This window comes from Watersipora subatra, chromosome 10, assembly GCF_963576615.1.
Source record: "Watersipora subatra chromosome 10, tzWatSuba1.1, whole genome shotgun sequence".
NCBI classification, from domain to species: Eukaryota; Metazoa; Bryozoa; class Gymnolaemata; order Cheilostomatida; family Watersiporidae; genus Watersipora; species Watersipora subatra.
In genome coordinates this window covers 46,807,905-46,823,482 of record NC_088717.1, presented here as the reverse complement: position 1 = coordinate 46,823,482, position 15,578 = coordinate 46,807,905, and the positions used below count along the sequence as shown (strand labels likewise).

At 35.0% G+C, this 15,578-nt stretch overlaps 1 protein-coding gene across 2 annotated transcripts in view; it reads right to left on the bottom strand.

Moving 5' to 3' along the window:
• LOC137405729 (protocadherin beta-10-like) overlaps nt 1-14,467 on the bottom strand; it is a 79,392-nt gene extending 64,925 nt beyond the window's left edge. For both annotated transcript variants that reach the window (XM_068092098.1, XM_068092099.1), the window contains exons 1-4: nt 14,104-14,467; nt 6,336-6,519; nt 3,065-3,236; nt 2,088-2,223 (exon numbers count right to left, since the gene is read on the bottom strand). In XM_068092098.1, coding sequence (XP_067948199.1) covers nt 2,088-2,223; nt 3,065-3,236; nt 6,336-6,519; nt 14,104-14,294 — 683 coding nt within the window. In that variant the 5' untranslated portion in view covers nt 14,295-14,467. The remainder of the gene's footprint in view (nt 1-2,087; nt 2,224-3,064; nt 3,237-6,335; nt 6,520-14,103) is intronic.
• Nucleotides 14,468-15,578: the final 1,111 nt, after the last annotated feature.

Here is a 15,578-nt window from a genome sequence, read left to right as displayed (position 1 = left end):
GTACCGCAGAGTACCACCAGTAGTTGCCGGCAAGAGTTTAGCCTTTTTCAAAATTCGTGAAGAGCTGCGGGCAAAACCTTCCCGACATACACTGTACAGGTGAAGGTCATCATTATCAAAACGGCATAGCGAGTGATCATTTTTATGGGGTTATTAGAGGGGCCCCTTTATGTGAACAAAAGCCGCCGAGCCTAGCGTCACAGGCGTTTTGCTGCGCAAGATTACCGCCAGAGTCTCGCAATCGATATGGAAACCAGGCTTTATAAAGCATGGCAGTTTATGATGACCCAGTAATATGTAGACTACAATGTAGTCTAAACCTGTTTACTGTAATAAAATATTGATATTATGTAGTTTATACAAAAACTATGTTAGTGCAACAAAAACATACAAAGGTAGTTTTACTCGAATGTTGAAACACAACTTTCATGCTAATTGCCAACATGTTATTATAAAAGACAAAGAATATATCTATGGCAGATCAGCGATGACTCCGTGAGACAGAGAAACATCAAAGCGATGACTCGACAGCGGACAGCTTTGAAACCCTACTTAAACAAATACCAATTATAAGCATTACAGGCTCACTGGTGAATATCTCTAGACACTCAGTAGATACAGTTGTCCTACTAGAGGAAATCTTAGCCGGTACATAAACTATTAGTCGTACGATACCCACAGCTCTCAAAAGAATATGTTTTGCTGTGTACATTTTATTCCATGCTTGAAATATTCTAGACAGAAATGGCCTTTGATAGAGATTTATTTAGCTTTTCTAAAAAAAGCACATGTTTATTCATATTTTCTTTTATATGTCAGCCTATCATATCCATTGCGATTACTAGCTTACCAACTGGCCCTACAGTTTACGTTACAACGCGCTTGTTGAATTCTCAAGAGAGCCATAAGGATACATAAATCTCTAAACCTTCTCTCTAATTTGTTGTTCATGAAAGACAAATATTATGTAATACTGTATGGCGTGCTTTAGTCTGCAGAAGATAAAATCAGAGATAAAAGGACATTTGGCATTGTTGGGATGGAATCCTGCTATTCTATGGCTCACTAGTGTAGCAGATGCTTCATTAGCATTGCACAAGATTATGACTTCGTGAAAAACGTCGAAATTTGTTCAAAGTTTACTTGAAGTCAACTTATTTATTTCATTACTGCCAGAAATAGTATTAAACTTGCATAACGACTCTTTGGTGGTCTGTCAAACTTCAACAAGGTTCAACAAGGTTCAATGCCTGATGCACAAAAACTCATTATTGCAATGCAATTAGGATCACCATATGAACAGTGTAAAAAATCTCTCGACAAAATCATAAATAGTGCAACTCTATAAAATATTATATTTAGAAGCCAAATACTTTACGACAGTATTTTTACAAACGAGACCAATTGCATACATATGCATGTACAAGTCTTTAAACAATGTGCCCGACAGGTAGCCTAGAGCATCTTGTTTATATTCCCTAACCATATGTGTCAAAGATCTTTAAAAGATTCTTAATAATCTTTTTGAAAGAATGCTGCAATATTCTATGTACATATTAGTTTTAATTGAACAAGCCATGTGAACAAGCTAACGGTAAACTCGTAACGCTACAAACTCAAACCTTACCGATTTGTTATCTGACTTGAGATTCAGTTAAATTGAACCAAGCCAAATCTAGCTCAACTTAATCTGTTCAGTTTTAGGTTCAGTGTTTTTAACTACGGTGGTTAATCTCACACCCAAAGTGTTTCAATTTGGCAAACTTAATATTGGGTGGCCCATGCATGTATGGATAAACTTTTTATCAGCATTGCTAATTATCAACAAAGAGATGGTTTTTGTTACATGTTTGAATAATTGTATCAAGATGCATAATAGTTATTACTATTTTATTAACTTTACTTGAGAAGAGAAAACTTTTTGAGATTAATATGGACTGTTTTTTTCCAGCTTCTTTTAGTGCAGCCAAAGCCTTGAATACTTTCAAATTCTAGCATAAAATTCTTGCAAAATCATGCAAGTAATTCTTAAAATATCCACACAATAGAATTGGTGGCTACAGAAGGTAATACTTGAATTCACCAACCTAGAAGGCTGTCCGTAGTCTCTTGCGAGCAGCTCTAACGTGTACGCCCCTTGAACCTCTCTGTCGAGTTTATCAGTCAGCACCAAAAACAGGTCAGTCTCTCCGTACTGACCAATAGAGGTGTTGATTCTAAATGCTGTTAACAAAGGAGATGAAAGTTGTTAAAAATACAATCATATAGAGCTAGTCTGAATGTGTGGTGCTCTGTTGTCATCCTTTTAAGCTGTCAAAAGGGTTTCTGTTCGTGACTAGAGTAACTAGCACTTGCTGACTTGCTTAGTCACGATGTTCCCTAGACGCGGTTAAATAACAAGTTTTTGTCCTCCGCAAAATGAATATAGCAAAAGCCTGCAAGTCAAGGGCATTTTGTTACTCGCCAGTTTTTATCGAATGTTTCATGCTTGCTAAAGATGAAAGCAGCACTGGTAAATGATTCGAAAAAAATACCACGAAAGCTAATCCATTTTAAAAGTGTTCCACATTTTAGCCATTGCCATCTTGAAAGGCTGCCAAGCAAGACAGGAGTGTGCCACAATAACCTCTGGTGTAGAATTCCCTATCTTTTTCACAAAGCACTCGAGGTAACCCGTCACATGTTAATGTTCATTGAACACTTAACACGCAGTAATTCAACATTCACACAATTCCAAAACTTCATATGCTGCACAATAAAAACATAATATGTTACTTTCACTTGCTGATACTATATTAGCAATTTTACCCCAGATAGGCAAAACCAGATTATTATAATTTTATTGCGAATATTTTTAAAAACACAAGAGAAGCTGAACACGAATCCTCATGTGCGGCGTCAACCAAAAATAAGCTGTTGGTCATTTATGATAAACTTCACAAGGATCCCAATCAAACTTTAGATCTTACCTGAATATTCTTTGAAAGTTTAACTAATGAAAATAAAATATAAAAAAATTAGACACTCTAAATTCATGTTGTAAAGCATTTTAAGTAGAACATACCTCGAGTGTGAGACCTCAGCTCATACTCAGCAACCCCATTCACATCCGAGTCAAGGTCTTCAGCGGTTGGAAGATAAAACGATGCATTCACTTGTAAGCCTTCTGGTATATACAGATCCATTTTAGGCATAGGAAACAGAGGAGAGTTATCATTTATGTCTAGAATAGTTATCTGTAACAAAAAGAAGCAGCAACTCCGATTAGTTTGACAGGAACAAGCCTTCACATACTTCAAATGGGTTGGGTGGGTCCCAAACCTTAAAGTCTGTCTTTGGTTGCCAGCATAATAAAAACTGTTGCATGTGTCTGGAGATTTTTCTACACAAACAACTGATCACCCGTGAAACATTTACAAGGCACTTTAGTTTGTTTGCATCAATCTTTAATATACAGTGCCTAATAAGAGCCTGCCTCTCCAAAGCCTCTCTCAGAAGTTGGGAAAAAACGATGCATGGCACTGAAGCTGCACTGAAATCTTTGGTTCAGCAGCCAGGCAGTTGCACCACACAACCACCTTGTTGCATTGCAGAATAATTGTGCACATACTTATTACATATAGCCTAATGATCTCTCACCGTGAAGGAGCCTACCAGTGTATGACAATAGAATAGTATGTACATTGTTTTTGTGAAAGACCCATTATGTAGATATGTAACAGAAGTCTACACTTCAATGATTGGCTCTTTGTATTATCTGTCGGATTTTGAAAATACAGCGGTTAGTACAATGTATAGTTTGTGTTTCGGTTTAATAATATAACTAATTAATAATATATATATAATTAACAATCTTGCGATATGACGGCGTTTTCCTTTTGGAGTTCATCGTTGATTATGTGAACCACAAACCGATAGCATCGATGAAGCATTGGGGACACATTGGCAAAGTAGGCATCAGTCAAATCTTTTCGATATTTCACCTCGCGTCGACAACTACCTTTTTAATCGTAACAATTTCGGTGATAGCAGTTTGCGGTCACAGATAGCGTGGTCTATTTATTTTCATTTATGACAGTTGCTGCGAGGCTAGTATTTGATTCAAGCATGCATAAGCAAAAAAGGTTTTTTTGCAAAAACTTAAAAAGAAAAATGAGAACACTACGCCACGGAGTATTTGCTGATGCAAATGCAGCCGGGTTTGTGCCAGTGTGAACATTGTTATCATCAACGATTACCAAAGTGTTGTGGGATTAATGCTGAAGTATGGCGTTATAGTGTGAACCAGCCTTAAGGGTCGCTTTGATGCCAATAGCCTTCATCGATTAAAAATCTAATACATTCAATAACTCTGATGCCAAAGTTAGCTTTTTGTGTTAGTTTTACTGGCGCTCAACATCGCTTGCACTTATTGCCCTATTATCTTGTGACAACAAAGTTGCTAGAATATAACTATAATTTTGAATATAATCGTTACTATAATAATAGCTGTGCCTGTCCATCCTTCCAAAGCCATGCTTACAGGCTAGGGAAAAGATCGACTTTAATTGGATTTGAGCTTGAAGCTTTCCACATGGTCGACCCACGAACTACCACCTTTACTAATGAATGGCCTTTCCTTACTTTGAAACAACTGCGGAACTGCTTGGGTACTAGTGCAAATAAAAGATCATTAGAAAATAAATTTCGCCACATGAAATTATGAACTGCTTGATAATATGCATAAATAGAAGATATATTTTGTTTCAACTATGCAAAAAAGCTATTTTTGAAATTTGTCACTCTGTTCAATTACCAATAATGGTTTTCAGTTTTGTAGCAAAAGCAAATCCTAAACTAATGCCAACATGGCATTATCTAAACCGCAAGTGTTCTCACAACTAGGCGTCTATGCTCTTTTGCTTTCAACAATCCTTGTACTCTATCCCTGAGTTTATGACAAATTTGATGTCTACAAAATGCCAGCTGGTGTGTTTCCTAATACTCAAACGAATGACTCAAAAGTTGCCATGATGATTTTTAGATTTAAATGTATCTGTTCCAAATTTTAAACATATTTGGGATCAGATATCAGTCTGGAAGTCATTCTAGCTCATGAGCTTTGTTGCCTATAGCTGACAGACTGATAAAAGTCAATCTGTTGAAATGAGATATTGTTATGCTGGCTTCAAGAGCATCTCAGGTTTTCACTTGTATTGGCATACCTGTCACAAAGGTCTATTGTTTATGGAAAAGAAAACAGATTGCCAGTTTTAGTGTTCCCAACTTAGGCATTAGTTACAAGCAAACGTTAAAGGCTGGTTTACACTATGTTGTCATATGCTGATGATAATCCTAGAAAACTTCAGTGATCGTCCGCGATAAAAAAATTTACACTATCACAAACCCATCTGCTTTCACATCAGCAAATAGTCTGCAGCAGAGCATTCTCATTGTACAATGTGTTTCCAGAAGCTATGAAATGCTAGCCCCGCAGAAAGTATCATTAAAAAAACTTATATATAATTATATAAATCAAGCAATCTGCGGCAGACAATCATCTTCAAGGAATCGGTGCATACTGCACAGTCATCCGTGAAGTCTTTTGGCAAACTATTGGTAAAGTTTGGCAGCTACAAACTTTCCCGACATATTTTTGTTGTCTCGGCATTGCAGTCGGTTCAAGGTGCACATTGTCTAAAAATATTTACCTAAATGGCAATGCGAACATACGACAATATAGTATGAACCATCATTAACTAGCTTGCAAAAATTACTTAATCAGCTAAATATTTGCTAAGTGTGAGGATGTCTTAATATGAGCTAAATATGAAAGATGCATGTTAAGGAAACTTAAGAACAAACCAAAAGCAAATGAAAAATTATTTAGAGAGATTTTCTATACTATAGTAACGTATTTATACACTTCGGAATTACAATGTTGTCGGCTTTGTAGACAATTTGCTGACAACGTATTTTTAGTTGAATACAAATATTTAAAAATTTGCATATGGCATCATCAGAACTTGTGCAAACTCAAATGCAGAATCTAAAGTCATCTGTGGTTTTCATCATTACGGCATTCTACCCTAACTTACATTTAGAGCTGCACCGCTTATTCCTGACTATCCTTGGAGCTTCTTCTTTACATCTTTTACTAAAACTAAATCATATAAACCTACACAACTTTTATACATGGCTTATACATGAATGAGATTTCTCTTGAGTTGATACTTCATTGTTTACAGCTGTGAATAAGTTTAAGGTATTGATAAATAAATGTTATTTTAAAGCGCCTAAATTCTATATCTAGGACCTATTAATCATAACAGAACAAGCAAACTACAGGAACCCACCTGAACTTTGATCATCTGAAAGTGCTCAGGAACATTCGGGTTGACAAACACATCCAGCAAAATAACGCATGGGCTGTTCCGCTCATCTACGCAGAGTAATTCACGATCTAGCTTTTTGAGAGTCCTGATTTCACTGCTAATGGTATCGATTCCAAAATGGGGAGATGATTCCAAGAATGAAAACCTACAAATATTGATAAAACAATACATGATGTAAACCTTCATTAAAGTTTTCATGTTAGCACCTTGTTTTCAACTTACGATATCCTAAAAAACAATTTTATATTTTTTAAAGGAACATGCTTTCTTAGAAGTGTTTGCATCATTTAATCAACGTGAACTTTATCTTAGGACAATGTTTTCAAGGCTCTAAGATAGATATGCTCAATAATATAAGGACAGGTTAGTTTACATGATGTGAACATTAAAATCTGAAAATTGACATTTTTATTTTAAACACCAAACACAAAGATTTTTTCCCAAAGAGCAATGGTTGGATGACATAATCTATTGTTTCAGGACCTATTTGAACAGATTTACTACTGAGCAGAAAAATCCCAAATGCATGAACAAATAGTGGCAACCTGTAAAGCTTTTTTAATTGCTTACAATATGTTTTGATTCATTTCATCCATTCAGATTGTTTGTTGATCTGTAAATATTATCTGCTTCCCTGTTTAACTGACTAAATGAAACAACTTATACTGCTATGACTGCTTGAAACTGCCTGCTTGCAAATATGACGGTTGCTCAAAATGTGTTGATAGTTTTAAATATTGATTTTGCTCTTTGCATTTTAGCCAAAGCTATTCCTAGCCTTCTATGATTAAAATACATTGTTGCTGAGCCTTAACTACAATTGACTGACGCTACTTCCTGTTTTTTGCATTGATAAATAAGACCAGCACCACTCATTTTTTATCCAGAAATGTATGTATAACCTTGAATTACACTGATGATCATCAACAAAATGTTGTTTCTCAGTTCATGCTAGAAAAAAGAAAAATGGAAAAGGCAGGAGTCAGAAACTATTAAAATAAACATAGCAACCTTTTGTTACCTTTTTACTGACAGTAAATCTAAACAGAATATCATTTATGTAGAAGCTCATGCTCGGCCAGTATGTATAGTGTATACACGTTTAGGGCCTCTGTGCAGTAGAGCAAAAGGGGCACAAATCAAGGAGTAATACCAACATGCCTCTTTTGCTCAAAATTGATTTACTTAGCAGTCAAGTACTTTCACGCGTCTCAAGTATTGAGCGGCAGCAGCTACTAAGGAATCTGTTTGCTGGAGGCAGCAAATCTATCTCTTTAGTCAGCACACTGCCCGCAACCTCGGTGTATACACTAACAATCAAATACTTATAAATAACCATTTTAGCGCTGGTTTGTTAAACTTCTAGACAGGCTGGGCGCCTGAATGCTTCAGGTTAGGAAGCAGCGGCAGCAAGCCTTCTATAGTCAGCAGCGCGCCAAGAAATGAAAATGTCAACTTCCTAATTTATGGCTCAACAAGAGAAAAACTCGGTATCGAGTTTCATAGTTCATAGCTGCAGTTGAATGTTTATTAATGAATAATCAGGAGCACTGACTGAGTGGTTACACGCTAGTAGTGGAATAACTAACAGACTGTTGTCATACTCTTAGTAGCAAAACCACCCTCCAAATACAAACAAGAAATAATTGATGAAACACACTTTAACTCTGTCAAATACTTATGAAATCACTTCAAATTTTAGGTCAATATATGATCGCCCTCTTGCATCAAAATCCGCAATAATAACAAACACAACATTTTAATTGTTAGGCACAAATTTGTTTAATATTCTAACTAAGTTTTGAAGGATGAATAGAGTATAGAAGAATGAAACAACCAAATTATCAATAAAAGAGCCGAGTTTGTGGCGGCTTTCAAAGCTTTGACACTGTATTGAACTGTTTTTTCATCATTCTGCTAAAAAGGAGTTAGCTTTGGTAAAGTTTGTAACATGTGTTAAAAAACTGTTACTCTTATAAAATCTGGGTTGCAACAAATATTACTATCTAAATATTACAAAAACAAATTCAAAGCTTGCTTGCAGCCTAATAAATTTGGTAAAAAGTTTACCTCCAAAACAATTAGTGCTTTATCAAGTGACTATTTGAAACAAAAAATTGTAGCCTAATTCAAAGCAACATTTTCACATCATCATCATAATTTATGCCAATTTATTAAGGTTTTCAAGGGCTATTATTGAAAGTCGAATACTTGACTATTTTGCCAAAACCTTTGACATCGAGCCAGCTAAGAACAGATGATGAACTTCTTTGTCCAGCAGCGTATAAAAAAGCCTTTATAATACCTTGACTAAATGTTCCGCAATCAAAATATAACCATGTTTCCTGTGATCCTGTAATTGCTGTAGTGCATTATTGATAACAAGGCTAAAAAACTGACAGTAGCTTTTCTTAAGAGAGTATAGCCCTATTTGAATTACTTTGTGTAAGCAAGGGGAGGTTTGTTAGTGTATCAATTAGCGTTGTTTAATTGATCCGAGAGCAACAGCGGTGCATTTACGAGTTTAATTTTTATGAGAGAGACTAGCAACACAACTGGTAGCGATATGCGATACACATTAGCAAAGCTGAGCTGCCGTACCCCCTGCTACTGCACTGAGTAACGGCTGATAACCGACACATCTGCAGTCTGAAGTGATAAAATTACTACAAATACCAGGTCACTCAATTGCTCACTGCAATGCTTGCAGATGAGGGAGATGTACCGTTGGAACATGATTTGGATATTACACTTAGATTTATGCTTCCATGACGCAGTTACTCCGTTTGCATTCAAAATGGAATCTGGCAAAAATCCGCAAGTGAAGCGAGTTTTGTTGCCCGCAAATTTTGACCGAATGTTCTATGTTTGCAAATGAAGGAAATGGCACTGCTGAACGGTGCGCAAGAAAATGCCATGAAAGCAACTACATTTTAAATATTTGTTACGCTCAAGCCGTTTTTCTTCAATTTGAGAAGTTTTTAATGGCCCTTATAACTTCTAGTTTAAAAACCACAGGTTTTTTTAAAAACTGACCTTTTTTATCCGCAATATTTGAGTGTTCATTTAAAAACTTATTGCGCAATCACAGACTGTGATTAATATTCAAATTCTCATCATCCATTTGTTAGAAAGTGTGATTATTGCATAGACATTAAAGCAACAATAAAAAAACTACCATTAACATAAACTTTTGAAAACACCAGGTAGACATGTTATTCATTTTGAATTGTGAGGGTTTAGTCTTTCTATCTTTGGTCGAAATCTCAACCACTCTCGCTTGATCTTGTCATTTTTTTGCCACAATACTATTGCGTGATTATTGTTTCTTGTATAACCAAGCAAGATGGAAATCATAGACAGAGACAATATCTCTTGATGCACTGTAGCAGCTACAATTCATCTTCATTACAAATGGCTGTAAGTTAGTCAATGAACATATTCTGTTCAAATTAGGAAGACATTCCTTTTATAGCAATTAATTTAACTAAAAACTTCGAATGAAATTATTTTTTTCATGACAAAAATAAGGAAATTATAGCTGTTGATAATAAAAACAATGAGTGGAGATACAACCTTGGTTCTTCAATGCTGTATCTGCATACTTTAATATGTTTGATGACCAATTTCTATTGATGAGAATCTTAAGTTTTTTTTTCTCAAGGTTTTCATATTCTTTAAACCTCAACTATTTAAAATATATATGGCTAAAAACTAACAACTACAGTTGTTATAGTAAAACTGAAAACTGATCAGTGCAAGTGTCTCAAGTACCTAAATCTAAGTTAATCTCCTTAGAATCTTACAAAGGGATTTTTTATGTAGTGCACATCGTTTGGTAGAAGTTAGCAGAATGCCCAGACTTGTTGCTTATGAACTACAATAATTTTAAAAAGAAATAAAACATCAATTGTGAGAGTTTAATCAGATTATAAAAAGTGCTTTTTAGTGGCTCTTTAGATTTCTAATCGCTATATATTTTAGGACATACCCAAAACACTGAGTATTGATTGTTGTTTAGTTTGTTAAGGAACCAGTTTTAGTTTTATATTAATGCATGATGATTTTAAATTATAATAAAACAAGTTTGTAGAAAATTGGCGAGTCAAATCAAAAATTTTCAAGGGTTTTATATCTAACAATACTTGCTATGCTATTTTCTAGTCTAGCGTAACTACACATTGAAGATTATAACTGTAAAGCCTTGCTACTTCACAATTCAGTCTTGGTGGCTTGAATACTCTGAGAAAAAAAAAACTTTTTAAGTAAAAAGTATTAAAAATATCTAGAAATATAATAATAAATACATAAAACAAATCGATTTCTCTCATTATTTTGTCAAATGAGATCTCTTCACAATCATCACTGCGATAGTAGCAGTCACAGTTAACGCTTTTATTGTTACATTTTGTAAAGTGCAAAAGCAAAAAGTGCCTGTGACACTTTTGATCATGCCTCTTATATGTCGTACATGACCTTGACCTTCAAATTTCTCTAATGAGACAAAGAAAATGTTTACGAATGATAAAAAATTCCCTTATTAGCTATGAGTTCCTTAGTTTATATTTTGTAAACCTAACTAGATATAGGTTATATAGTAGTAATTCTTAAACAGCAGCCAATAAGAATGATGAAATGCAATAATAATACACATAAATTTCTTTTTAAAAAGCTGATGTTATGTAGAAGAACAAGCATGCAGGTGATGGTTAGAAATCCTCTATCAATCTATACTGACTGATACAGCAAAGCTATTATTTGCCTAACTTAATCTAGCTAATAATTTACTAGCCATTTTTAACCAAAGGAAACAATCAAGTAGTTTGCTCCCTCAAACTTTCCAGACATACAAAAAAATGCTCTCAGAACTCTTCAGTAGAATAAAAATGAAGAAAAGAAACCAAGTTATAAGGATGCGATTGTAATTCATTGATTGAAGTTCCTATAACACTTCCCGGATGAAAAGACACACAATGACAGCGATTGTCTGACTGCATCCTTCATCATCTCCAAGGAGCAGTAACAATCATTGTTAGCCGTATTATTATGCCCGAGTTCAGGTCTGCATACCCACTTGAAGAGCACTTTCTCATCTAAGCATGACTAGGCTGGACTCATTCTGCTGTTGCAATCGTCATTTATGACCTGACCACATCAAACTTCGGTCAAGCTATGCCACACTTTAGACATTCAAAGAACAGTTAGCATCAAAGAGAGCGTTTACTCTGTTTTAAGTTAGCTTCTATCAAGCCGATCAAATAGTATTTTTATTTGTAGTTGGTATTATACCGAGTTTAACAGAAACACACAGTATAATAGTCTTTCAACTATCAGCAAAAGTATTGGTTGCACATTTTAGATTACCAGAAATCAATTAACCTTGTGCCATGGCATCTTTTAGTTTACAAACTTTTTGTTACTACAACTTTCAATTCACTATCCTGACTCTTCTACGATATAATTAGATTCCATATTGTTAAACAATTTTTGGTAAACTCACTCAATAATCTCCAATTTCTGTCTTTCCATTTTTTTCTTTTTATGACATGCAACGACGAAACATTATTTTGTTGATGGTTCCCAATGCCAATTAAAAGTTACACATAGATAAATATTATGAAACCTGGAAAGCAGGTTAAAGCAACATTTTTATCCTAATATTCAGTTCGAACAAAGTGAGTTAGCCAATAGCTTTGACACAATTATGTAATAACCAACATTTTTAGAGAATAAACAGTAACAGTAAAATGAAGCCATAGCTGCTACTGCCAGTATAAAATCATCCAACTAAACTTTCTAAAAAGTGCTTGTTTTCTAAGACAAAACATTATTCTTGCTTGCCTTTTCTGTTTTATTCTGTACATATTCGTTTTAATCAAACAAGCCATGTGAACAAGCTAACAGTAAACTCGTAAAGCTACAAACTCAAACCTTAGCGATTTTTTATCTGACTTGAGATTCAGTTAAATTGAACCAAGTCGAATCTAGCTCAACTTAATCTGTTCCGTTTTAGGTTAGGTGTTTTTAACTATGGTGGTTAATCTCACACCCAAAGTGTTTCAATTTAGCAAACTTAATATTAGGCGGCCCATGCATGTATGAATAAACTTTTTATCAGCATTGCTAATTATCAACAAAGAGATGTTTTTTGTTACATGCCAAAATCAAAAAATGCAAAAACATAAGTCAGGAATTATTGAGAAAGATGAACTAACGTGCTTTAAAAGTTGGTAATCTATCAGTATTGCGGAAGAGTTGTGATAATGAATTGTGAGTTGTGGTAACAGAAAGTTTATAAACTGAAACATATGATGATGGATGTAATATGTTGGTGTCACGGAACAGAAAACTGTGGTTGTTGTACGCATGAAAAGATGAATACAAATATTCTGGGCATAGTTGAAACAAGATTTTGTAGCTTCTAAAACAAATGGAGAAATAAGCAAGTGTCAGACAAGAGTGCCATATCCCCAAAAGGTTACATGTATTTCTAGAGGGCATAGCCAACACTGCATGCTACAAGCAACCAAACTATGCCATTTATAAGTTGAGCTATGCATAATTTGTGTTATTTAGGAGGACTGTGAGACTGACAGAGTGTTTGGTAATAGCTAATCATTTTGACCTTCTCGGATAACTGTTGTTAATATCCTGGCTTTTGAGAATAATCTGGTAACTGCTATAGACCATGTTCTTACGCCTGACATACCGTGAGCTATTAACATTTAGTAGAATAAGCATTTCTGTTCTTGGCAAGTGCATTTGCTCAATGTATCTTTAGAATTTTTCAAAATAAATCGCTCTAAATTGGCAAGAAAACTTGCTCTGAAGTTGTTTTGAATATACCAAAGGTAGTCGACTCTGTTGGTTAGCAAACAGAAAGTTTTACTGTGTAATGTACCACATTGCTGCCTGCTAAGTTGCTTCATATTTTTAGTGTACATAGTGACCTTGTAAATGAAATTCTTTTCCATGCCTTATATAGTAGTGCTGTTTATGGCAACCATTTGTAAGAAAAGTTGCTATTCATACCTTCAAACCCAAAAAAACGGTTTGAAGTGCCATGAAATACAACTCAAATTTTTAAAATATAGTGGTAAACGTCATCGCAAAGTTCTGTTGCTCAGATTTTAAGATGGAATGCAAAGATAACTCGATGATAAATAGTTATATTGCAAAACTTTCACGCACTCCCAAAATACAAAGACTGAAGTAGAAATTTGGTATTAAGTCGGCAACAAAGAACTAGGCAAGTTTCATTCATGAATGTGCTGCTCATTTAAATAGCAATGTCACTTGAAAAAAACAATTTCTAGCTGCCTTTGTTCTGTGATGTTTAAGAGAATTCAAACTATGTAAGCGTTGAACAACCACAATAAAATTTATTCTGAGTTTTTTCCAGGATGATTAATGAACCCATTGATTTACTGCCTTAGTACATGTAGAGTATGTACTCAATGACGGTTTCGACTTATGTAAAAGAGCGAGAGCACGGTAAGGAGGTTCTACTAGACAATTCTATAGCAAACAAATTAGACTAAATGCTTTATTTGAATTCACTGCTTGAAATAAAGTAAAAAAATGAATTTTGATACTTTAATTGTTTCAAGCAGTTAATATAGAGAGTCATAAAAATTTAGTTCAATAAAAGAAAATTGATTGGCTTTTGCAACTTTCCTGCTAAATATCACAAACTCGCTTCGAAAAATGATGGTAGCTAATAACTTACCTCAATATTGATGGCACTTCATCTGGATGATACTTTTTAGCGAAGTCAGCGGCGAGAACTATAGAACCAACTTGGTGCCCAATAGGCTGCTCCTCTTCTACTTCAAAATTCAGCACAGTTGCTGAGCAGAGTTTCGAAACAGCAAGCCAAATAAGCAGAAGAATAGCTTTGAAAATTGCTACGTTTCCCATCTTCCTTTAGCAGCTACCAGTAGTAAATGAGATCTGTTTGCTGTCGGTCTGTACAAAAGAAGCAGCTCACACCAGCTCTTCATAAACTCCAATCAATGTGAAAATAAACGGAAAATCGGGTAATTCAGTGAGTTATTGAGGGCACAAAACAAGCACTTCAGTGATCAACCAAGGGTGGGATAATGCTTGAGCACGGCTATTGAAAGCACAATGAAATAAAACAAGTGGCATTGCGTCTCAGCTACTGAGCAAATTACATAGTCACATGACTCACAGTGGACCAATAAGCTTTCCTTCTCAAAGGAATGAGTATTAGCGCCAATTGGGATAGATAATGGTAATTAGTTGTTGTTTGCGGGTGAGAAGAAGCCAGTTAAAGTTGTACCGAAACACTTCGGGCCCATAATTCAGATTTCAGATTGTAACAAGGCTATAGAAATTTTCAAACAAGCACCCTGCTAAGGCTTGCCCAAAAACAGAAATTTTTGTCTGGTGGCTCATAAACAATCAATATTTAAAAACATATATTTGTATTTCATTGCTAATGGTGCTTGTTAGTTCATCGCTTGAACTTAAATCTCCATCTGAGAGAAAACCAGCAAGAAATATAGAAGTACAATTGCTTATAAGATAGAGAGGTTATGTTTACTTCACTAAAGCTGCATTTTCTTATTTCATCTTTGCTATAACTGCAGCCCGGATTTTGTTTTATAAAGTATGTTTTAGAAGGATTTCAACGCTTGGACTTTTAAATACTTAAACAAATTGACTGGATTCCTGAGCAAATGTGTGAGAATTAGCGCTGGCTCTCTTGTGATCGTTTAACTGGTTGCTACTGTTCTAATCTAATAATGACAAGATGTTAGGCAAAACAAACATTGCTTATAGACAAACAGTACTCAAAGTCAGTGCGTAAAATGAAACGCTTAGAGGTACCGGATAAATACTGTTGATGCTGTGCCTGATGCATAGCAGCTAAAACCATGCGCGCAAAGAGTTGCTATGTTACAGCATTGATATATCTTGACTCAGTTACCCTATGCCATGGACCGCCACACAACTAGTATGTTGTTTAGGGTCAGCCAGTTATACGTCTTTCTACACTTACACATTTTTCAAATTCTTGTATTTTAAACATAATTTCTACAAATAAAACAACCTTTTCTATAATCAGGACCACATTAATTTATCTGCTTGTCCGTCTGGCCGAAGCCACACTTAATGACTAAAAACGATTGGCAGATCAACACTCTCCCACCTGTGTTAATCAACTGCCTTACAAAA